We start from the raw sequence: 25512 nt of genomic DNA, 5'->3' as shown, positions 1-25512 counted from the left end.
AATGAAAATGATAAAACTTTGCTTTTAAAGTCAGTTTGAGGGAAAGAAGAATATTACATCAAGTGAACTAATTACATCTAGTAAGAAAACAACTCAGCATTTGGTACACTCATCACCCGAACAGAAGAACATCCGGCCCCACACGGCGCCCGCTGACCGCGCGCTGCTGCTTAAATACAGAAGCGCGCCGCTCTATCAAACTACAGACGACTAGAATCGTCTCTAATTCCCAACAATGCAACCAGTTCAACGCCCTGGAAGTTCAAAGCGGACTTAGTGTTGTAAAATAAAGCGAATTACATTGTACTTAAAAGGAAGGAATTCTGTGTTCTGAACCATAAATGCTAACAATTGAAAAAAAAAGTAAAAATAAAAACCCATTCAGGGCAACAAACTATGTGCAAAACAAAATGTACACTATACACAGCACTGTTTAAAAACTCTTTACACCAACAAATTAGACCCTCTGAAACAGAACTCACCTCTGTACTGCATATGAGCTCTACAAATAATCACTGTTCGTAATTAAGCATTCATGGTGGAGAGGCGGTGTATGGAAACGTGACATCACGTATCTGAAATAACACAACTGGAGGGAGGGATTAGAAAAAACCCAGCTAAGAGGGACATGTGGAAATAAATATTCACATTACATATGAGGTGCAAGTCCCAGATTCAATGACACGGTGGGGGTTTTGTTTGCTTATTAGCACCTGTTTGGAAGTCATCAGGGAACATAATTTTGAAAATGAAATCTAAATCACGTCTTTCTAAATCACGTTGGTGATACCACAGACTATTAGGGTCGATTTCTTTTAAAGCTCTATTAAGTCATTATTATAAAGTTAAAAAGGCACTCAAAAGCAATGGTATTAGCCTGCTTTATTGTACATTATGATAGTCGCATTCATTACTGCATCCGTCAGTTAGGACATCTCTAAAGTGTTCATCATGTACTTACTTTTTGGAAGGTTCTAAGAGTAGGCACAATTACACTGCACTAGTGCTTTAATATAATATAAAAGAGACAGACCTACAACCAATATGGTACTATTGTGAAAGCTGAAAGCTGATAATCAAATAGTTCAGAAACCTTTTCTGTACGTTTCAAGATGTTCTTAGGTACTACTAAGAATGCAGTAGGAAAACACAAAGTGTCTGGGAAGGAAAAGGTCAGCAGAAGCACATTTACCACTGCACGGTATGACTATGACTAGCTTGCATGTAGCAGTCCAATTTGGCTGAATGAAATAAATTCAAATACTTAGAAACTACACAAGTAGTTCTCAACTTTTTTAAGCAGCAAAATTTCCACTTCTTTTATATCCCCTGCCCCAACCTCCCACCCCATGAAAGCTTACTTGGAATTCCAATACACAAGAGAGAGAAATTGGGAGCTGCTCTGGTAAAGGGGGTGGGGGGGTAGTTAGAGGCTCCTGCTCAAATACCAGCTAGGCCTTTCCTCTCCCTTTCTGTCCCTCCTCTCTTAGACCATTACTTCTGAGGCACCTCTGAGGAACCCCTTGGCTCATGAACACAGACTGAAAACCAATCCATCAAACGAAAGAACACAAAGGACCTATTCACTTGATAATTAAGCTGCAAAATTTCAACAGAGCTATCATCAAAATTTGCCCCTCTTGATTCACGTCAGTGTAAGAAAAAAAATATATATATATATAGTGCAGATTTCTGACAGCTGAATTTAAAAATCCATCCATGATTTCAGAGTTTTTCAATCCTTAACTCCAGAATTTTGGTTGCCTTCTGGATTATGCAACATGCCACACACCTTGAAAGCTAAATCTGGATATTTCAAAATCAGATGCTGATCAACACCAAGGGAACTGGGATTCCCTTACCTCCAAGTTAATTCTTCAGTTATAAAGTAATTTATACCAGAGATTTAGAATCACTATTTCTTCAGTAATCCTACCCCCTCTCCTACCCCACCCCCCACCCCACCTTCATTTTATTAGGTAAAAACAGGATTTTCTAAGCTGCCTGAATAAAATTTTTCCTTTGTAAAAATTTTAACTCATGAGCAGCTAAACGAAGATTCTGGATGGTTTACTTGATAGAAACTTAGACCGTAATTAAAATATAAATTAGGTGCACTTGTCATAGGAGACTTTGGTTTACAGAAATAGTATTATATATATTAAAGATAAGCTGACCCAGCAAAAGAATGAAAATCCCATCCCAACCACACGATCTGAGGAGCTATAAAAATGCAGTATTTCCATTTAAGATGAGAAGTAAATCCAAAATACCTGATCATATTGATTCAAGATAAAAAATTAGGATTTTTTTTAAAAAGTCTCTTAAAAACAAGGAGCCCCTGAATGCATCTGACTATATCAATAAGCTTCTAAGTTTAGACTAAATGGTTGCATTAGGAATCTGACAACCAAAATCATGTGGCTGTATTCCAGGAAGTTCGTACTTGAAAAATATACAAAAGACTCACTTAGTCTAGGTTGAAACATATAATGCTTTTAAAATACGTTTTGCTATAGAAAAATGTAATTAAATGTGTAAATGGCTTATTTTTTTTAAAGATAATGATTCCTTTAGCCAATTGTTTACAAAGGTAGAATAATTCAAAATAATTTTATTTCTTTTTTTACAAAGAGCAAGTACAGGAGCTGTTCAAAATCATGTATTCAATCAAAATGAAATGTGATGTGTACCGACTGCTGAAGGTGTCTTGATGTTTGAGAGACTTGAAATCTGTGGAGCGATTTGAATAGATTACCTTTTATAAAAATAGTAGTAGTCTTTAAGTGTAGAATACTGCCTAACTCTGGATATGTAGGAAAAGTCAGCATTCTTTAGGTTCAAGATATTAATTTTAAATAGCAGCTGAGTATGGCCTCATGGCAAAGCATAAAGACCTCTTTTTTTTTTCCTTGAAAAGGAATTTCAAAATTGTCCTTTCCCCTCACAGTGTCCTAAAAAACTTAAGGGGGGGGTGGGCATTTTCCTGTATTTCCGCATTCCGCGAAACTTTGCTGAAAGGAGGCTGGCGGTCGGGGTATAAATAGAGTCCTGGGGAAATCCTTGAAGTCTGTCATTCCACAGCAAACCCACATGTTTCTTCGATGGCTGTTAGCAGCTTTTCATATAACTTTTCATAGCTTTCATAGGGCGGAATGTCTATTCGATTGAAGCTGTAAATAAGCAAATCAGATGGACAGAGTTCACTGAGAATAAGCAAACTGGCCTAGCCTAGCAAGTGTGATATTATACTAATTCAGGCACATCACTTTTCATGACACACATAAAAATTAAAAGTTGTATTTCTCTAAAGCAGAGACGTGCCACTTTCAGGTTTTCCTACCAATTTCTGAATAATCTTAAATCATTTAAAAGTGGCTTATTCCTTTTAGAGGTCCTTTTAGCAGTAAGAACAGCAAATGAAACATTAAACTGGTTTAAAACTAACACGTATTGACATGGAATGAGGGGGAAAGCTCCAAAAATAACTCACCAAGTGTGGGCTTTGGGCAGGTTGTTGGTGCAGGCATCAATCTGGTGAATGGTGAAGAGTCGTGGGCCTGCAGCACCTGCCGAAGAAGTCAGTGTGGGTCACGTCACTGTATTAGTCTCCGAAATCTTAGAAAAACACTGGTACATAAACCACGGGGCCTAAAGGATGCGGCTACTGGTGACTCCACTACCAGCCACCAAGTGCAGGAGGAAAAGAATCTGGGTTTTGAAAATTGGAATTGACCTTGGGTAACACTGGATTCCTTAATATGCTAGCGTTTCAAAAGTCCAGGATTAGAAATCCTTTGCCAACTTCTATCTTCTATTAAAAAAATTGATATGCCAAAAGTATGAGAAGAAAAGTAAATGGACAAATCCAAGGTCAAATATATATACACACATTCAAAAAGATAACCACGGTTTCGTGCCTCAAACTTGGCCAACAGCAAAAGATCAGCAGTCCATGGCATAAATCTCAGTTAACATAAGACCCTCCATAAAAGTGTATGTAGAAATATAGCTTCACTTTACACATCTTGGTAGTCTGTTAGTGAGTTCTCCAAATAGGGAATGTAAGCACAGCTCAAAGGCCGCTCTCCCCGGGACACCTGCCACGGGCGCTGCAGGTAACGCGCCGGATCCTGTGCCAGTCTTGCTGTGCGCTTCTCAGCCATGGCTTCAGACGGAAGGAAGCAGCTGCCACCCCGGGAAGCCCCACAGTCCTTGGCGATACTACCAACTCATCCCCAAAGTCAACAGCTATGCCGAAGAACAAACAAATGGTCTGACACCATGTAGTAAGGAAAGCGCTCGGGCCAGACAAACGGCTTCCACAAACGCACACTGCCTCTTTCTAGTAAACGAATAAAAAAGTTGAGGGAGGAGGCATCCCAAGTGGGTGCAGGTTTTGCCAGGTTGAGGTGTGAAGATGGAAACAGACAGGCTTTCCCTGTGGGAATGTGCACCACAGGCTAAAAGCGAGGTGACCAGAAAAGGCAGAGCATCGTGACCAATGGCCTGGAGCGTGCGGCCCTCACCACAAGCACAGAGGACCCCAGCGGAAAGGGCTCTTGGGAGGGGAACAAAAGAAAGGAAGGAGATGAAGGTATCAAGACGAGAGACTTACAGATACGAAACAGAATGAAGCCCACGGTTTGTAAACTATATATATAAAACAAATATTGATGCCCTGCCCCCCAATCCTCTGAGGCCGGCCATCTGGGTTCTACCTTGTAAAGCTTTGAAGCCCTGCAGAGGCACTCTAGATGATCCTGTCACAAACTGAAGTAACCGCGCTCTTCGCTCTTCATCAAAAAACTCCACAGCCTTCCAGAACCACTTGACAACATTGCTGTCTGGTGTGCAGTGTTTTAACCGGGTGTTTACCTTCCAGTCATTAACATCTATCTTTCCAAGTCCACAGATAATGAGCTGTTAAAATATTGCACAAATAATGAGCCAATGGAAATCCAAGTTAAGCCCCAAATCCCTCAAACAGAACTTTAGATTTGTAGTGTCGGCTCTCATATGATGATTCTTAATCAAAGATACACATCAGAATCATCTAGAAAGCTTTTTCAAAACAGACACATCATCAGGTCCTATGTTCAGAGATTCTGATTCTGTGAGTCTGGGGTGATATTAGGGATCTGTATTTCAAAGGCTCCATGGACCTACGTACGGCAGGCTCCCTACCCAGGGTCTGAGAACCACCACTGTGGTGAACATGACAGGATGAAAGTCCCATATTTTCAGAGAATTCTAAATTTCTGTTTAATGGACAGAAAAAAGACTCAGAGTAAATACAGTTCATATGTGCCTTCCTTAATACCTGCATCATATTGAGTTTCAACACCTTACTAGCTTTGGGATGTGGGCAATTTGGTCCACTCCCTCGGCCAGCAGTTTCCCCTGCTGTGAGTAACGCCTACCTCACTCCATCCTGTGCAAGAAATAGGTACTGAACAAGTGAGAACATTATCTGTTTGATAATCTTTAAGTTATAGCAAAGTATGAAATACAGGACAGAGAGCTCTGCTGGACATCCTTCTGCACGGGCAGCACACATAAGCCGCATCAAAATCACTGGGATACCACTGACACATCTCCTGAGGCTCCAAGAGTAACTCATCTCAGTCAAGCACTGATAACCGTGAATTATAACCATGTGCAGCGTAAAGCATGATGTAACTTGCAAATCCCACGTTATAATTAGTTCTATTAATCCCATATAACACTAAAAGAAACTATGCCTTTTTTAATAAAAAGTTTAATTTCATTACCAAATGAAACTATGTAAAATAAACCCTAACCCTACTGACTAAAATCTCCACCAAAGCTTTGACAGGGTTCTGGAAAGATTACTAAATCATAGCCACACTAAACAGGGAGGTGGTTATCCAAATAGGATTACAGAAGTATTATTAACACAAAAGATATCTCCTCTTTTCTTCAGAGGAGTGGTAATTATACAACCAAATTCCTCACTCATTTTATGAACAGATGAAAATGCACTGCATTTCAGCGTTATTGCCATTCCTGCTGTGTTTTCTGCCTCCTCCTGACCACTTCCCTCTGGCCATTTCACTACTGAATAGTTCAAGCACAAAAGGAATGGGGGATGGTACTGAGTCAAACCAAGATGTTTGGATTCACTAACAGGTCTGTTAACAGCTGTAGTTAGAAACGCACTGAAGGGGCATCTGGCTGGCTCAGGTGGAAGAGCGTGTGACTCTCGATCATGGGGTTGTGAGTTCAAGTCCCACGCTGGGTGTAGAGATTACTTAAATAATTTTTTTTTAAAGATTTTATTTATTCATTTGAGAGAGAGAGTGAGCACAAGCAGGGGAGTGGAAGGGACAGAGGGAGAGGGAGAAGCAGACTCCCCGCTGAGCAGGGAGCCCACTGCAGGACTCCATCCCAGGACCCCAAGATCATGACCTGAGCAGAAGGCAGACACTTAACCGGCTGAGCCACCCAGGTGCCCCAATAAATATTTTTAAAAAAAGAAAGGACACTGACATTAATGAATAAAATGTTTTACATTTATTTGTAGATTTCAAATATTTATGCTATTCCTAGCCACTAATTAAATTTGGGGCCTCTAGTAGAATAAAACCTCATTGTTTTTCAAAGAAGCTCAGTGGAAATTCAGATGTATTTGTTTAAAGGTCTTAATTATAAACCCAGACTAAAGGTGCTTTAACAATCAGCTTTTAAAAGAAAACCACCACCAAAAAAATGGTTGGTTGTTACTGCTACTGTTAGTAATAAATATTTCCAAAGAGAGGAAATATATTTAGATACAGTTTATCCTAAGTGTTTTATTTTTTCTTAATTTTACTTATTTATTTGACAGAGAGAGAGAGAGAGAGACAGTGAGAGAGGGAACACAAGGATGGGGAGTGGCAGAGGGAGAAGCAGGCTTCCTGCCGAGCAGGGAGCCCAATGCGGGGCTCGATCCCAGGACCCTGGGATCATGACCTGAGCCGAAGGCAGACGCCTAACGACTGAGCCACCCAGGTGCCCCATCCTAAGTGTTTTAATTATTTCTCTATGATCTTGCCCATCAAAAGCTTTCTTGCAAAGCTTAGTGTAAATCCAACTGAACCTAGGCTTTTAATTCAAATAAATTTCAATATGGTGGAGACTAAGTAACGAAACTTAATTAAATCAATAACCACTCTGTTATACGCAAACAATGAATCATGGAACACTACATCAAAAACTAATGATGTAATGTATGGTGACTAACATAAACATAATAAAATAAAAAAAATAAAAAATAAAAGGGGAAGGTCAAAATCATATTCTGTTGGGTAGCGGGGCAATAAAAATAATGAAGACTTTAAAAAAATCAATAACCACTTAATTAGGGAATAGAAAACAACATTTACACATAAGACATGAAATCTGTTGAAAACAAGAAAGGATAATATGGAAAAATAAGACTGTTCACAATATAAGAGAGATGGCTTACTTGTAGAAATTCCAAAGCATGAAAGGTTTTTCCAAAGCAGGAAAGACTTTTCCTGTGAATAAGAATTCTCATAGCATTGCACCATAAAACTTCAAAAGCACCAGCAATATGACTTTCCTCTAAAACAGAAAATTCCCAACCTTTCCTCATGACACTAAATGATGTCATGACATTAATAACACCGACCTCTAGTTCCTTCTCATCAAATGTCTTCAGCAGATGCTGTGGAATTACTTCATTAAATCCTTTCTGCAGAGCCAGGAATTGCGCCTCAATGCCTCGTAAAAATCTCCAGTTCACATAGAGCCTGTAAACATTGGGCAGGGGTTTCATATGATCAAATATATTCAGATTTGGTAACTATTATGAATCTCTACTTTAGCAACAATACACTTTATAAGCACCTAGCATTAAGAATTTAGTCTACAGTCTGGGATGCCTGGGTGGCTCAGTGGGTTAAGTGTCTGACTCTGGTTTCAGTTTAGGTCATGACCTCACGGTCATGGGATTAAGCCCCACCTCGGCTCTGCACTCAGCACAGAGTCTGCTTGGGATTTTTTCCTCTTCCTGTCCCTCCTCCTCTGCCCATCTCCAACCGCCCCTATGCTCTCTCTCTCTCAAATAAATAAATAAAATCCAAAAAAAAATTAGGCCACAGTCTAAAGAATCTCAGATTCCTGAGGGTGCTGGACCCTGAGCTGTGAGATAGTTCACTGTAAATTAAAAAGTGGTGACCTTCCACTAACAAAAGCAGCATGAATAAAGCAAATCAGAGAAATTCCTAGTGAACTGGAAGGCAGCTAGAGATTAGATGGGTCTGAAGTTAAAATCTGGAGGAAAACTTCTTCCTGAACTTCTAGCATGCATGCCACCAATCAGAGAAAAGAGCCCATTCAACCAAACTATTTTTCTGGTTTCACTTCAAAGTCTAATCTGAACGTGTTGGGTGTTTCGTTTATATTTTGGAGGTGGTATGTAGGGAAGGAGGTAAAGAGTCTCTTCATATCCAGAATGAGAACAGTAAAAGCCAATAGTAAACACTTTTTGATTAAATACTCATTGTTCCCTGGAGGCTTTAAAAAAAACATGGAAGATGTAATTTTACCGACAAAAAGTACACCAAACTACGTCTAACATGGAGCTTTATTTATATTTTTGACTTGGACTTATAACCAAATTGCCTTTTAAAAAAATCTATCTACCCTATCTACCTAAACTTCCCCACCTCAAAAATCTCAGAACTATTCACCTTCCAAATATGTCAACACTTCCTCTTCCAAACGTGGGGAAACCAATCTCTAAGAAGTTACTTAACATTAGATCCTTGGGCAGACCTCATTTTTGTTTGCTTAAAAAGGACAGCAAAACTGCGCATCTTTACAAAAGTTTTTCTCTGTAACTTTTTTTTTTTTTAAAGATTTTATTTATTTGAGAAAGGAGAGAGCCAGAGAGAGAGAGCAAGCACAAGCAGGGGGAGCAGCAGAGGGAGAAGGAGAAGCAGGCTCCCTGAGAAGAGAGCCTGACATGGGGCTCGATACCAGGACCCTGGGATCATGACCTGAGCTGAAGGCAGCAGATCAGGCACCCCTCTGTAACTTTTTTCTGTCAAAACTGTATCTGGTAGGAGACATGACTATGTGCTGAAAACATGACTGAGTCTAGGAACTGAGTAGTCCATGCTAGGTAGTCCATTCTATTACCACCCTTCTCCCTGTCTAGTTTCAGGCCCAGCACCAGTACTCCCTCATCCTAGCCAAATACTTTATTTGGTATACAGTCCTCCTGGACAACTTCCGAATAATTATAAAACAACAACACGGACTTTGTTCCCATATAATTCCTAACACTTGCCCCCCCCCTTTTTTTGGAAAGATTTTTATTTGACACACACACACACACACACACACACAGAGAGAGAGAGAGAGAGAGAGAGAGGCAGGCAGAGGGAGAGGGAGAAGCACGCTCCCCACTGAACAGAGTCCGATGGGGACTCGATTCCAGGACCGCGGGATCATGACCTGAGCTGAAGGCAGGCGCTTAATCAACTGAGTCACCCAGGTACCCCTAAAACCTACCTTTAAAAAAGAAAGAAAAGTTTATTATCTCTACACCCAATGTGGGTCTTGAATTCGTGATCCCAAGATTAAGAATCACATGTTCTTCCGACTGAGCCATCCTGGTGCCCCTAAAACTTTTTTAACTCTGACAACTTATATAGTCTCTTTCTTTTAAACATCCATATAATATTCTGTTCTATGTATATATGTAAATCGTTCTCCTCTAAAAACATTTCATCAGTTTTCAGTTGTTTTTACAAGTAGTATTTAAGTGAACATCCATATTTATATTTCTTTAACTACATGTGTTTCTATATAGAATAGATTCCTAAAAACAGGGCTGTGGGTTGAAAGGCATTTTCATTTTGATAGCTGTTATCAAACTGCTTTCCAAAAAAGCTATTCCAATGCTTACTCCCATGAACAGTCTGTGAGACTGATGGGCCTTGCATGTCAACCAGGACAATTTAGCCAGTAAGACTTAGGGATATAATCTACACCAAAAGTACAGTGTGCACATTTCTGTGTCCATGTGGTCAAGTTCAAACACCTACATTGGACTGCCATAGTTTTATGTTTAAAAGAACTTTAGTTACCATAGGCCAAATGATCTAACCCTATTTCTAAATTCCTCAATCATCAGGTGATTACAGAAAATCCGAAGAACGTTTTCTTGTATTTATCCCTTACACCCACGACAGGGAGGGTGCTGGTCACACAGCATGGCAGCGTCCTGTACGGCTAGCCACGGCAGCTACCCTACGACCAGCCCCATGCACCACGTCTCCTGTTGTCCGTGCCTCTGTGCAGCCCCTCGTCCACACTGAGCCTGGGCTGGCTTGTGACTCGCTTTAACAGAAAGAACACTGTAGGGATGATCTGGCCGGTTCCAGGCTTAGGCCTTAAAAAGGACAGACAACTTCTGCTTGTGTGCTCTGGGAAACCAGCTGCCCCACAGGAAGTGCAGCTGTCTTGCTGGGAAGAGAGAGGCCATGGGGAGAATTCCGAGAAGCCTCAGATACCACATGGGGATAACCAGGGAGCCCAACCAACGAGAACCGGACCCCAGACGGTGACCCAGGGGCCACTCCAGCCAGCCCCCCCGCCATTTGAGCCATCCTAGCTGAGTGAGATGCCGTCCCGGTGTCAGTCCCAGCTGACACCACACGGAGGAGCGGTGTGCTCTCCCTACTCTTCTCTATCCAAATTACTGACCCACAGAATTGTGAGAAAAAAACAAAATGGTGGTGGTTTTTAAAGCCACTAAATTCTACAGAAGCCTATTTTGTAGCAATAAGTAACACGACCTAAATACTTCAATGTTTTTCTGTACTGCCATTCTAGAGCATCAAAACAATTCTCAGGCTTGCGAACATAAAAGTATTTACCTGACATATTCTTTTTTATTTTCTTCAGTAACAGGGATACTCTTGCCATTTGGTTTAAGTTCATGCTGAATAATTTCACCATATGCATTATGTTCGACACAGAAAGTATGGTCCAAAACACCTGTAATATCATTCTCACTAGAAAGGAAAAAAGAGAAAGATATTTAACTGGAAAATCTAAAATACGGATCCTATAGATGTCTTCACTGGTAAGACAGATAAAACTAAGATAGTTTTATGACATGACAAATACAAGATCAGATTCCTTTTGCTAGTCCTTGTGCTACCATACCTCAGGAAACATTTCACTTCCTAATGACAAAGCCCCCTGGGCCAAAGCTAGGCTTTGCATAAGGAAAACTTCAATTACGTTTGGCTTTTAAGTAAGAAGCTCATTTGAATCTGGGTACCCCCTTGCAACCAAACGCCTGAGTGTCCCGTGAGAAAGCTACTTTTGTATACGGTAAAAATAAGTATGGCCAATGTATATTCATAAACAAATGACCTCTGACAAAATAGAACTGAATCTTACAGATACCCTTTCCAAAGTATGGTTTCTACAATCACTACTTCAACAGGAATTCGCTATTCTCACACATGCAGGATTGGAACAGCACTTGCATCATGCTGAGGAAATCACTGCATGTGCTACTCTTTAAAACAGAATATACTAGATTTTTTTTTTCTTTTTAAAATAGTAGGACTAACTTTTAGGAATCTGAAATATACAGGAAAGCAGCAGAAAGAGTGAAGTCTTAAGTGGTCCTAGCACTCAGATAATCTCTTTCAATATTCTCTGTGCATCATTTTTTTTAAAAAGTACATCCATTTTGAAACATGTATATTTTTTTAAGGCTCAGATTCTAACTATAATGAACAGATACAAGACTCGATACATACAGTATCCACACCAAACTGTTATGAAGATCTGGATCAACTAACTCCATGTCATCCAAAGTAATTGACTTCCCAAGCAACTGTTTATAAAAAGGCAATGTGAAACCACCATCAATATAATGTCCGTGAAACACAGCCATTCCCATTATTCGTCCAACAAAGTGGAAATATGATAAATGTTCCTGAAATCGAGAAAAGTTTATATAAATACTCAAGTTAGACACATGCAGGGAATTTTTAATAAAAATTAAGCAGCATTCATCTTTTTTATAAGTATCAATTTATACTCTACAATTTATTTAAGTGGAAAATGCTGTCATATCAAAGGTCAATAATCAATAGGGAGAGTTTCTATAGGGCATGTTCAAAATTCTCTCCATTGCTAAAATCTCACACCAGGGACAAGCTTCTCCCAGAGAGTACAGTCACTTTGTAAAAATTATCTTTAGAAATTAAGTCCAAATTACATTCCCTACTGTAGCTTCATGAAACCACTCAGATCACTCTTCCTCTCCTTTTGTTACCTGCTGAGCCCTTTAACAATCCTGACTCTGTTGTGGGAAAAAAGCTTTCAATATTAAACCTCCCTATTTCCTTGACCTAACCAGAATCTGAACTTCAAAACACCATAGATTTATGAGCACAGATTTCATGTCTAACTTGGACCAGAGCCCTAATTCTGCCAGTTACTAGCCATGCATATTTGGGTAAATTACTTCACTCCTATAGGACTCATTTTCTACAACTGGAAAAATGAGGGTAATAACAGTATCTCAAATAGGTCCCTGCAAGGAGTAAAATGAGATGATGAAGCTCATGGCACTGGACGGGCATACAGTAAACATTCAACAAACACAAGCTATTATTAATAGAATGACAGTAATGGGCTCCCCAAGCACAGCCTTCACCTAAAAATCTTCCCTTTATAAAATTTCTCTGCAATGAACCTAACATTTCTACCATGTTTGGATATATCTGGTCTTTCATGATAAACTGTTATTGGCATTTAAAATTTTTTTTTACTTCTCTAGTTAATAAGTAATCTTTAAGCTCATCTTTAAACCTCCCTTTTATCTTGAAAATAGGTGTTTTTTTTTTTAAGAAAATATTTAGAAAATAGACAAGCAAAAACAAAAAATCACCCTTGATCTAATACCTGGAGATAACCCCCATCAGTATTATACTGATTTACACATATATGTATTTACCAAAACTGTATCATCTTATTTTGTAACTTTCTTTTCACTTAATATATCATGAACACTTTGTCATTAACTACTGTCCCATAGTGTCATTTTAGTGGCTATATAGTATGCCCTTGTATGGAAAGCTAATAGACATAATATAAAAACAAAATATTAATAACAGCTACTAACTTCTGTTGAGTGCTTAATAATATATAATAGGGCTAACAATGTACATCACTATGCTGAATACCTACTGTGCAGGGTCCCACTTAATTGTCACAACCCTTCTGAGGTTCAAACTATGTTTATTATTATTAACAACGATAAAATTGAGGCTTAATCATAAAGCCAGTAAGTAACAGGACCAGGATATATGATCTCATGTTTTTCTAATTCCAGAACCTATGCTCTTAACCGTTAATGTAATTTTGCTTCATTTCATAATTTATTCAATCCCTCTCTTACGGACAAAGATGTTATTTCCAATAAGGGCTACTTTAAATGATGCAGTGCACATCTCTGTGCACAAATTACCACATATATCCATAATCATTTACTTGGGAAAATTTTCAAAAGAGGACTTGCTAGGTAGGTTGTGACTAGGACATGGACAGTAATCCTGTATCATAAACTACACTGACATTTCAAATGAAAAGCATTATAGGTCACAAGTTAATTCACATCATAATAACCACCAATCTTACCGGATTAACTGCAGAATCAGGATTGATCTGCAAGGTATAGATATCATCTCTTGAATACTGGAAGAGGCCATAGTAAGGATTCAACATTTCATGTGACAAGAGATATAACCACTCCCTAGAAAGCAAGATAGGACACAGGAATTTTTTTGTTAATGAATATTTTCATTAAGATATGCTATTATTTTAGCAAGGAATTTTTTAAATAAAAGAAAATAAAGCAGCACTAACTAGTTCTATAAAATGACATTGGAAAAATCTACCATGCCCAAAAAAGCAAATGAACTCTTGTTTTGTTATACTGAAGTTACTTCTCACTCTATTTAGGGCAATTTTATGACATTTCAGTGTCAAGAGAGTATAAAGGTATTATCCAGAAGTGCCAACTACTCATTAGATGCTGCAGCCTAGTGGTCTGTTACCTACTTAATTACTAAATAAATTTCTAATCCAGGATAAATATAAAATGAAGGGAAGAATATGGCTTTGTTTCAAAACATCCATGTGGTCTGTACTATTCTGGTCCATTCCCACCATGGCCCATTTATACTGGTTTATACTGATAAATAATATAGCATTGATTTACTCTCACTTTTGGACAAGGCTCTGTTTTGTTGTTGATTTTGTTTAGCAAGGAAATTATCCCATTTCATCTTTTTTTGTATATACCTTAAGATATACCATAATAAAAGTATGAAGTGATCAGACACTGCAAGGCATTTGGTATAGGTAGGAACACAAGAGCAAGCCTGCATTTGGGGGGTTGCTTCCATAGTAATTGGTTTCAAGTGTACATCAGTGTTTTAAAAACCACATAATAAACAGTACTATCACCTGAAACTTACTAAATCCTTCATGTTTCTCAAAGTATGAAAGGTTAACTTGTTATTCATCTTGGTAAAACAAAATCACTAGTCTAGGACTTAAAGAGATGTAGTTCTAGTCTCATTTCTTGTCATTCTTCCACTAGAAAAGTATTTAAATATGTTCTGGTATTATGGATTAAACAGACTGAGGAGCGCCTGGGTGGCTCAGTCGGTTAAGCGTCTGCCTTTGGCTCAGGTCATGATCCCAGGGTCCTGGGATTGATCCCCCGCATCGCATCGGGCTCTCTGCTCTGCAGGGAGTCTGCTTCTCCCTCTGCCCCTCCCCCTGCTCATGCGTGCGCTCGCTCTGTCAAATAAATAAAACCTAAAAAACAAACAAACAAACAAACAGACTGAATAATGTTTTTAGGAAACGCAGTGAAACACTACTGACAAGCAGTTAAAGAAAAATGTTTCAAAGTTCTGTAAGTGATGGAGTCTAAATCAAATCACTACCATTTATGTAATACTGGAAAAACTCTAGAGATTAGAAAAGGAAGTGCGGGAGGTCTCCATATAAGCAAGCTTGTCAACACACTTAACAAACTCAGCTGACACGTCTTCCATGCTTTTTCATACACTATTTTAAAGAAAACCCAAATATTTGTTTTGTTTTACCAAGTATTTAGAACACACATGGTAAGCAGATCCCAGCTACTCTGGGGTTCTACTATGTAACAAAGAGCAGAAAAAGCATTTCACTGCCACATCGCACTTAGCCTGCCCAAACCTTGACAGTAGTGAGGTTAAGAAATAAACAATAAAAAACTGACTACTTACTTGACTATACATATAGTTACAGCATTTAGATTCCATCAGCAGATAATTAACAAGTTTTCCCAAGAAGCATTCAAATCTAGTTATGAGCAAATTGTAAGAATTCCACAGAAACTATCAAGCCCTAAGTATGATGTACACATGATCAATTCTAAAATTCCAAACTAAAGAAACTATCTGTTTACTGGTAAAAAGGCCACAGAACAAAAATAAGCCTACAGGTGAAAACCAGAAATGGGACTTGGTGGAAACACAAATTTAATTTAGGCTGGATTTAGATTAGGGATAGCAGAATTATCATGATGGTCCTTAGGACGTTTCAGTACAGAAGTTATAATGTTTCTGCTACATCTACATAAAGTAAATTTTTACACCTGTAAAAAAAAAAATGTATGTTTGAATGTAGCATAAAAACATTACATTCTGTACTGAAATATTTTAAAGACCACTTATATACATATGCACACACCCGCTTCCATACTTACACGCACACACAGACGTCACTTTAACAAGGTTAAAAAGCATGGCAATGGGAGCAAAGGAAAACGTCATTAAAATCTCCAGACAGTTCCTAACAATGTAAAGCAGAGGGAGTAACACATAATGAAGGAGAGACATGGTGAGCATGCAGGGCCCGTGTGGCCCACCACTGCCCATGTAGGGCTGCAGCTACTTTTAGAGGAAGTCTCGCTGAGCTGGATAATCCAGTAGGGAGTTCTCAATTACTCTGTGGCAGTACTGCTTCAACCTCATCACGAACATACCTATTAGGATATCCTCTGTATTGCAAAAATTAGGGAATGCTACACTAGAAAATAAGTATCAGTGAGAACGTTCACCAGGGGAAGTACCTTAAACCTGTAAATATAACCACATGTCATTTACTCATGAGCAAGTCTTTACCTGGCAACCCCTCCATAGTCAAGGCCTTCTTCTCCACGAAATTTTATCATTAATCGCTTCCACAGATCTTTTGGTCTCATTTTCATGACCTGCCGATATGATTCCTGAAAAAAATATTAACATACTATTGGTACTAGGTGCTTTAAACTTGTTATTTAAACTCTCCCTTGCATTCTACCTACAAAACATACATTTATTGAAATAAGATGAAATTTGTTCAACAATCAAATCAATGGATAAACTCCAAGTGTTTGAAACTTCATGAAACTTAGAAAAACAAGATGGCTATAGCTTAATACTACTGAAATTAATTCACTTGATAAATATTATATTAACAACCTAAGTACAAAACTCCATATTTAAGTTCTATGAACCACAGCAATGACTACACACTCACATTATAGCATTTGATAAAAGTACCAAAAATTTTTAAAAGTTGGTTGACCTAATTCTAGGTCACAGGCACCAAAAAAAAGTAAAGATGAGAAAAAGAAAGTTCAAAAGAACATAAGTAATCATTTATGTGATCCTCATTAAACTGGCATCTTCATATTATTTTAAAATACAAATGACTAACTTACAAACAAGGTCAGAACTGTCCCGAGAGAAAAAAGTTCATCCTTTAGGAAAAAGGTTATCAAATCCCCAAACAGCTTTTACCCATGAATCTTCTAATGAGTGGGAAACCCCTGCTTTGGACCTCTGCCACTTACTATGGAAGAACTTTGAAGGTGACAGTAGGGCTATAAAGACCAAAGATAAAAGAATATACGAGAAAGGAAGATTTTCAATAAATTAAGGAAGTAGTCCAAAAAGAATTAAACAAAATGGGGCGCCTGGGTGGCTCAGTCATTAAGCGTCTGCCTTCGGCTCAGGTCATGATCCCAGGGTCCTGGGATCAAACCCTCCATCGGGCTCCCTGCTCGGTGGGAAGCCTGCTTCTCCCTCTCCCACTCCCCTCTGCTTGTGTTCCCTCTCTCGCTGTGTCTCTGTCAAATAAATAAATAAAATCTTAAAAAAATAATAAATAAAAATAAAAAGCATTAAACAAAATGATTTTTTGACTTAGAAGTCACTCATCTTTTGGAAGAATTAGAAAGTAAGGGATGGATAATATTTGTGGTCTTTTAAGACTCATTAACAGGGCAGGGGCACCTGGCTGGTGATGGAGCATGCCACTCTTAATCTCAGGGTTGTGAGGTCAAGCCCCACTGTGGGTGTAAAGTTTACTTTAAAAAAATATATATATTAAAATTCATTAACAAACAAGTATTTGCAATGCAGAGAATCAAGCTGAACCAACTGGAATATTTCACACTCTTCCTTCACACTCATCCCATTTAAATGTTTACCTTCTAGATTAAATCTCTGATATTACTGCCTTTATTCCCCACAATTAAAAAAGAACTTAATAAAAACTCTCCCACTCTAGAGAGATAGGAATTCCAGAAAGTATTCTTATAAAACAGTGAAACACTGAAATTTAATTTTTCTCTATTTTAAGACTTGTAAATTTACCTCAAAAATCTCTTCCCTGGAAACCTCAATGCGGCAATGACCAGCTTGAGGCTGTTGTTGGGAAAGTTCCTGCCGCAAAATTTTTAGTTTCTGAACCAGGTCTCGCTTGTACCGTGGGACTGTCAGACACTCTGCGTCATCGGGGCATAACGATACCACTTGCTGTTGCTGTTGGTCTTTCAACTGGTTCTGCCGACTAAAAGTAAACAGAAATGCTATTATTATAAATAAAAGAGACTGCAATTATACATTTAAAAAAGCACCATACTAGAAAGTAAATCTACCTGTATAATTTTCAGGCCTTGTGATATTCTTGGCTTGACATTTTTGATGATGATAAACTACCTCCAAAGTTTATTTCTCAGAACCCAAATTTATAGAATCAAACAACAGAGTTGTATCCATTCAGCTTTATACAGCTGCTGAGAATAAATTTCTCAAATACCATTCTCCATTTTTTTCTGCTTAGTTGACCATCACCCATTTTAAAATTCAGGCACATGTCCAACCCTGTGCCCGTTATCTAGAGTCTGTCTCTCTGGAAGAGACAGTTTGAGCCAGTAGTTTGGCAGGAGCCCCTTTTCCTATACGTGCTAAGTCTAGACCACAAGAATGTGGAAGGTCACATGTAAGTTACTGGCAGAGAGAAATGAACACATTACAAACATGTCTAAATGCCTTATAAAATGACTACTTTTCTTTTTATTGTGGTAAAATATACAACACATAAAATTTACCATTTTAACCTTTTTCTAATATATAGTCAGTGGCATTAAGCACATACACATTGTTGTGCTAAAGTGATTTCCAAATGTGCACATATATGGTTTACCACAAATACATGAAAATAATCTCCCAAGGACAGCATAAATAGAATACTTTTAAAAGGGTACATTGCCTACAGATATTTTTATTCTCCCGGCAAAAATATATTAAGTTACACCTAAGAATTTTTTTTTTAAAAACCTGATGTTATAATGAACTACTTAATTCCAATAACCCATCAGGAAAGAAAAAATCCAATAATTCACTATTGATGCCCATGCACACACTGAATCATTTTGGAGTTTAATTTTACACACAACAGACAGGAGCACAATTTCCTAACCTAAAGGTAAAGGGCAGTGGTAGCTATGATAAAATAAACAAAAGTAACCTTAAGGTCTCTAACAAATCGACCCGAACTTATTTTACATACAGTAATTCTTATGTACCAGGCCAAATTTTATTCCTGAAACATGTAACTTCCCAGAGAAAATACAGCTTTAATGAAAATCATAAATCATTATTTACACTATTCTCGTAAACATTAAAGGTGTTTTTTTATACACACATATAAACAAAATCAAAACAGAATATTATATTAAAAATACTCCCTAAACAGCTAAATTAATCCTATGCAAAAAAAAAAAAAAAATGAACTTGGGTATACCTCATACCACAGACAAAAATTTAATTCAAAATCGATCAGAGACCTCAATGTAAAACTGAAAGTCATAAAACTTCTGAAAACACAGAAGAAAATTTTCATGACCCGTGTTAGCCTAAGATTTCTTAGAGGTGACACCAAAAGCACAAGCCATAAAAGAAATGTAAAAATTGAACTTCATCAAAATTTCAAAAGATACTGTTAAGAAAATGAAAAGACAAGTCATGGATTAGGAGAAAATCTTTCCCAAAGCATGTGTCTGATATTTAGGACTCTAAAATATCTTAAGAATGCTAAAAACTCAAAAATTAAATAAATGAACCTTTTTTAAAAAGGAGGCAAAATATTTCACCAAATAAGATACACAGATGGTAAATAAGCACATGAAAAGATGCACGTCATTAGTCAGTAGAGAAATGCAACTTAAAACTACAATGCGATACAACTATACACCTACTGGAGGGTCTAAATTTAGTAAGATTAGCCATACCCAATGTTAGCAAGGGTGTGGAGTGACTACAACTCTCACACTGCTACGGGGAATGTCAAATGATAAAATCACTTTGAAAAACAATCTGCCAGTTTTTTTAAAGTTAAACATAAATCTGTCATATGATGTAGCCATTCTACTCCTAGGCGCTCATTTATCTAAGAGGAGTGAGAGCATACGTCCATATAAAAGCTTATACATAAACATCCATAGTTTTATCTGTCATGACCAAAAACTGGGAAAAATCCAAATGCCCATCAATAGGTAAACGGATAAATAAATTGTAGTATATCCATATAATGGAATACCAACCAGCAAAGAAAATAAATGAACTATACACACAAGAGAGATGAATCTCAAATAATTACACTGGGTAAAAGAAAAAAGACCACATACTGCAGGAATGCATTTAATACTCTAGAAAATGCCAACTAATATATAGTGACAGAAAGCAGATCCGTGGTTAGCTGAAGATGGGGTGTGTTTTGACTGAATTGTGTCCAAAAAGATGTGCTGAAGTCCCAATCCTTGGTACCTGTGAATGTGACCTTATTTAGAAATAGAGTCTTTACAGATGTACTAAGAGGAGGTCATACTGCATTAGGGTGGCCCTAAATGCAATAAACTGGTATCCTTATAAAAAGAGGGAAATTTGGATCCAGACATACCAAAAGGTGTAGAATAAGAAATAAACCTTGGCATTTGTCCCGGTTCCGGACACAGAATTCCTAAAATCCTTGCAGTTTCTGGAGTGACAGACATGACAGAAGTGTCCTTTGTTCTAATATTTGGTCTTTGCCTCCAGTTTGACAGGAGCTCCTAAATCCCTTAGAATTTCCTGGGTATAGGAGCATTTTTCATTTTAATGAGGTGACTCTTGGTGGGGCCCTAGATATCTTCAGGATGGGGCCTGGTTGCTAGAAAAACCAAAGCTTGATTAGAAGCCTAGAACTTCCAGCCCCATCTTCCCAACCTCTGAGGAGGGGAGAGAACTGCAGTTTGAGTTAATAATTGATCATGCCTATGTATGACATCTCCACAAAAACCTCCAAATGACGGTGTGCAGAGAGCTTCCAGGCTGGAGAATACACTGAGGCACTGGGAGGGTGAAGCACCTGGAGAGGGCCTGGGAGCTCTAAGTTCCCCCATCCCCGCACCTTGCCCTGTGCACCTCTTTCATTTGGCTGTTCCTGAGTTGTATCCTTTATAATAAATGTAATGGCAAATAAAGTATTTCCTTGAGTTCTGTGAACCATTCTAGCAAGTTACTGAACCCAAAGGAGTCATGGGAACTCCCCAATTTACAGCCAGTCAATAAGAAGTACAGATGACTTGGTACTTGGGATTGGCTTCTGAAGTGGTGATGCTCTTGTGAGACTGAGCCCTTAACCTGTGGGATCTGATGCTGACTGCAGGTAGTGTCAGACCTGAACTCAATCATTGCACACTCAGTTGGTATCCCGCGATCTGGAGAACTGCAAGGTTTGAGGGGAAAACCCACATATTTGGGTAAGATTTGTGTGTAGAAACAGATCACAGAAGGCCATGTGAAACTGAAGACAAAGACAGAGATGATGTGTCTATAAGCCAAGGAAGAGGCAGTTTTGCTGGCCACCACCAGAAGCTAGGAGAGAGGCAGGGAACAGATTCTCCATCAGAGCCTCCTGAGGGAACCAACTCTGCTGACAACTTGATTCTAAACGTCTAGCCTCTAGAACTGTGCAAGAACGAATTCCTGTTGTTTTACACCACGCTATGTGTGATACTTTATTACGGCAGCCCTAGGAAACGAATACAGGGGGTAGCCCCCCTCCAGGAGGAGGACTTAACAAAGCAGCACAAGGCAATTTGGGGGGATGATGGATATGTTCACTATTTACACTGTGGTGATGGTTTCATAGATGCATATGTCAAAACTTAAATTGTACACTTTAAATATGCAGTTTATTGTATGTCATGTACACTTCAATAAAGATGATTTAAAAAAAAAATCCTCTGGGATGGGTTCAGCTATCCTGGAGCTATTTCTGATGCACTCATGGAAAAAATAAAAAATATCTACCCTGTAAAGCATCTTGTCTCTTCAAGTGTGCTATGATGCACCTTTGGTACATACCCTTTCCTTAACACTCCAGGATAGGTTCCTAATTAAGCACAGGGGTTTAAAATACTCATGTATGAGAATAAAACATGTCATATTCTTTTTTTTTTCCAAAGTTTTTTTTTTTATTTATGTATTTGAGAGACAGAATGAGATATAGAGCATGAGAGGGGGCAGGGTCAGAGGGAGAAGCAGACTCCCCACTGAGCAGGGAGCCCGATGCGGGACTTGATCCTGGGACTCCAGGACCAAGACCTGAGCCGAAGGCAGTCGCTCAACCAACTGAGCCACCCAGGTGCCCAAAACATGTCATATTCTTACATAAAATTTCATCCAACAAAAGTAATTTATAATTGAAGAGAGCAGAAATTCTATTACATTACAAAAAGCATCTTTAGACTTTTCTTGTTCTGGCTTGCATTTTAACATGTATTGTTTCAAAAACTTACTTTAGAACTAAATGCAAGTTAGCAGAGAGCCGAGGATCTGTAAACTGTGTTGTTCTGTTGTTATGGTCAACGAAATAAACTCTGCCTGTTGCAGTATTACGGATCTCCCATCCAGGAGGCAGTGGACCAAGCTCTTCACAATTGATGTTGCTAAGATCCCTGCAAAAACAAATATAAAATAAAAAAATACCTCATTGCTGGGCCTGTTGGGCCAGGCAAGTGTAAATGACACAGAACAATTCCATGAAGTCTGAGAAAATGTATTGTTTCAGAAACCTGAGATGTTCAGCTAGAATATTTAATTCCCAATAGTTTAACAAACTTGCATATTCAAAACCCAATTCATAAATGGCTCAGGAACTTATCACATAGTCTACTATTTTAGTAAGTTCATTCCTGGGCTTTAATGTAATACAGATTTTAAATTAATATAAAAGCAATCACAACATTTGCCAACATAAACTGTGCTTCAATACTTGTCTGACAAAATCGTTTTACAAATGTCAGTGACATAAGGAATGAAATGTTTTGTAAAATTTCCCTTCAATTATTACTTTCATTACACATAAAATTTGTGTAACTAAATGTTCACTCCATATTAATCTTAAACTCTCCAACAAAGCAACACTGGAAATGTTATTGATTTAGAGACCCTGAAAATAATCACAGTATATATATTAAAGGAAAAATGTTCCACTTTGAATTTTGAAAGCTATAAAGCTAGTGAATGAAGAACCTTTTTAAGACACCTAAGGAAAAATGCTCTAAAGCTTACTACTACAGTAAAAAAAAAAAAAAAAAAAAAAAAAGCAAAAAGACTTTTAATGGATCAAAGACCACTGTTACTGTATTACACATTATTAAAATACTATTATATATAGACAAAGATTTACAGAACCTTAAAGAATAAAAACATGTCTAATGTAAACTTAAACTGTAACAGATAATTGTAATGATTAATCTCATGCTTTAAAAGTTAAACTAGAAATCTTGTTTTAAAAGTTAAACTAGAAAAAGATTTTCCTGAAATAACCTCTTCTTGGTCATGGTGAAGCATAATGATGGACACATCTAAGCACCCACAGATTTGTTGAAACAATGATTTGACTTCTGCTTATAGGTCCAAGAGACTGCTACAGAACAACTAAAGCTTAGAAAATACACTGCTAGTCTCAAAAGAGGAGAGAGAAAAAGTTCCAAGAATCCTCCTCAAATTAAAAAAACAAAAAACAAAAACACCCCCCCGCCCCACCGGGTGGCTGGAGCTGGAGCTGATGGCATCAGGCAGGTGGGCAGGCAGAGGGGTAGGGCTGCCAGAGAGTAGTTGTTAACTGGGAAACTCAGCCCCAGGCCAGCAGGAAGTTTGGGAAAGGAAATCTGGAACTTCCCCACTAAGCCGAGAACTCAAAGGGAAGCTGAAATGATTCAGGAAAACTTCCTAAATTCCCACTTTAGGCCCACAAAACTCCAACCAATTAAAGATCAAACTCCCAAAGATCACCACACACTCCAGAAAGAAAAGTCATGATGACTGAGAGTGAGTGGAAACAATAAACCACAGAATTAGATCCCTAAATACTGTCAGAGATCAAACAGAACGGCTATGATATTCAAGTTAAAAAAGGGGGGGGAGGGGAATAATTACAAAGACAAACTATCAATGAGAGATTATTAAGAATGAACAGATGGAGGCGCCTGGGTGGCTCAGTCATTGAGCATCTGCCTTCGGCTCAGGTCGTGATCCCAGGGTCCTGTGATGGAGCCCCGCATCGGCTCCCTGCTTGGCGGGAAGCCTGCTTCTCCCTCTCCCACTCCCCCTGCTGTGTTCCCTCTCTCACTGTGTCTCACTGTCAAATAAATAAATAAAATATTTAAAGAAAAAAAAAAATGAACAGATGGATTTTTTAAATGTAACTTTTAGAATTGAAAAGCGATTATGGAAATCAAAGAATGAATAATTCTTTTGATATAATGCAGAACTTGGTTTTATATCATTTTATTTAGAATTTTATAAATCTATAGTCATATGTGGGAGAGCTCTAAAGAATGGGTTAAAAGAGCAAAAAACTGGAAGCAATCTTTATGCCCAATTAGGAAAAGATTAAAAATGGAATGTTATACAGCCATAAAGATACAGATCTGTACCACAAGACTACAGAGTCAGGGTGAAATGTAATGAATAACAAGGCATTAATCATGGTTTTAAAGAGAAATGCAAAAGATGGCAAAAATGGGACTTCTCAGATATCTAAGTTTATTGGATATCTTATAAAATTAAAGTGTCTGAGCTACACTATTTTATAAATGTCTTTGAACAGTGATGATATTTTAATATAATCTAAGTATTCATGGTCTGCTTTGACAAAAGGTCCTCCATACAAAAAGGCATCTTTACTTACAGGATCCTCCAAAAGATATGATACACATTTTTACATTAACAATTTGGAACACAGAGACTAAGGAAAAATAATCCAGAGCATTATTTTAAAGTCATTATTCAATACACAACATAAAATATTCTTAAACGTGTATAGAAGAAACCCTTTACTCATAAATGAAAAACTGACATGTTTCCTTAGGAATAAGAAACATTATCAAAGGTGGTCCCAAAATCTCTCTCAATTTCAACTTCTGGTGCCAGTTTACATACTATTCTTTCAACGGATAACTCAAGATCAACTTTCTCACTATTGTAAATCATTTAGTTTAAAAAAAATCATTTTTTATATAAATTTTAAATTATTTTATAGAGAAGTTCATTATTGACCTACAATTTGATAAACAGAATCCAAAACACTTCTTTTCCTAATTTATATTAACAAAACTCATGTTTCTAAAAAAGTTAGGCCCTTAGTTTTCAGTGAGCTTATTAATAAAACAAAATTTCTTCCCCACTACTTTTTAAACAGTTTATATTATCAAGAAACAGAAATGGCAACCTTGATACAATAATGAAAATGATAGCACATTCCTTGGTTGCCACCCTCAAAAGATTCTAATTAAGCTATATCACAAAGTAAAACATTTACATTATAATAGCTTCATTTATAAATATCAGTTGGCCCTTGAATAATACAAGTTTAAAGTGTGTGGGTCCACTTACATGCAGATTTTTTACGGAACAGTACTTAACTATAGATGTGTTTTCCTTTCCTTAGGATTTCCTTAATGTTTTTTCTGTTAGCTTACTTTTTGTAAGAATACGTATGTAATACATATAATATACAAAATATGTGTTAATCAACCGTTTATGTTATCGGTAAGGCTTACGGTCAACA

The 25512-nt window shown here is 37.8% G+C and overlaps 1 protein-coding gene across 1 annotated transcript in view; it reads right to left on the bottom strand.

The window, feature by feature from the left end:
• Positions 1–1988: 1988 nt before the first annotated feature.
• Positions 1989–25512, bottom strand: part of SMURF2 (SMAD specific E3 ubiquitin protein ligase 2) — a 115883-nt gene continuing 92359 nt past the window's right edge. The window contains exons 10-19 of the mRNA XM_028087513.2: positions 22235–22393; positions 17766–17961; positions 16248–16351; positions 13705–13819; positions 11817–11995; positions 10917–11054; positions 7658–7778; positions 4722–4923; positions 3494–3569; positions 1989–3173 (exon numbers count right to left, since the gene is read on the bottom strand). Coding sequence (XP_027943314.1) covers positions 3074–3173; positions 3494–3569; positions 4722–4923; positions 7658–7778; positions 10917–11054; positions 11817–11995; positions 13705–13819; positions 16248–16351; positions 17766–17961; positions 22235–22393 — 1390 coding nt within the window. The 3' untranslated portion in view covers positions 1989–3073. The remainder of the gene's footprint in view (positions 3174–3493; positions 3570–4721; positions 4924–7657; positions 7779–10916; positions 11055–11816; positions 11996–13704; positions 13820–16247; positions 16352–17765; positions 17962–22234; positions 22394–25512) is intronic.

The sequence above is a fragment of the Eumetopias jubatus genome, unplaced genomic scaffold, assembly GCF_037043125.1.
Source record: "Eumetopias jubatus isolate StellerSeaLion01/CBP00866 unplaced genomic scaffold, mEumJub1_p1.0 scaffold_10, whole genome shotgun sequence".
Taxonomy (NCBI): domain Eukaryota; kingdom Metazoa; phylum Chordata; class Mammalia; order Carnivora; family Otariidae; genus Eumetopias; species Eumetopias jubatus.
The sequence above is the reverse complement of the archived record's forward strand: the minus strand, read 5'-3'. Positions and strand labels throughout refer to the sequence as shown.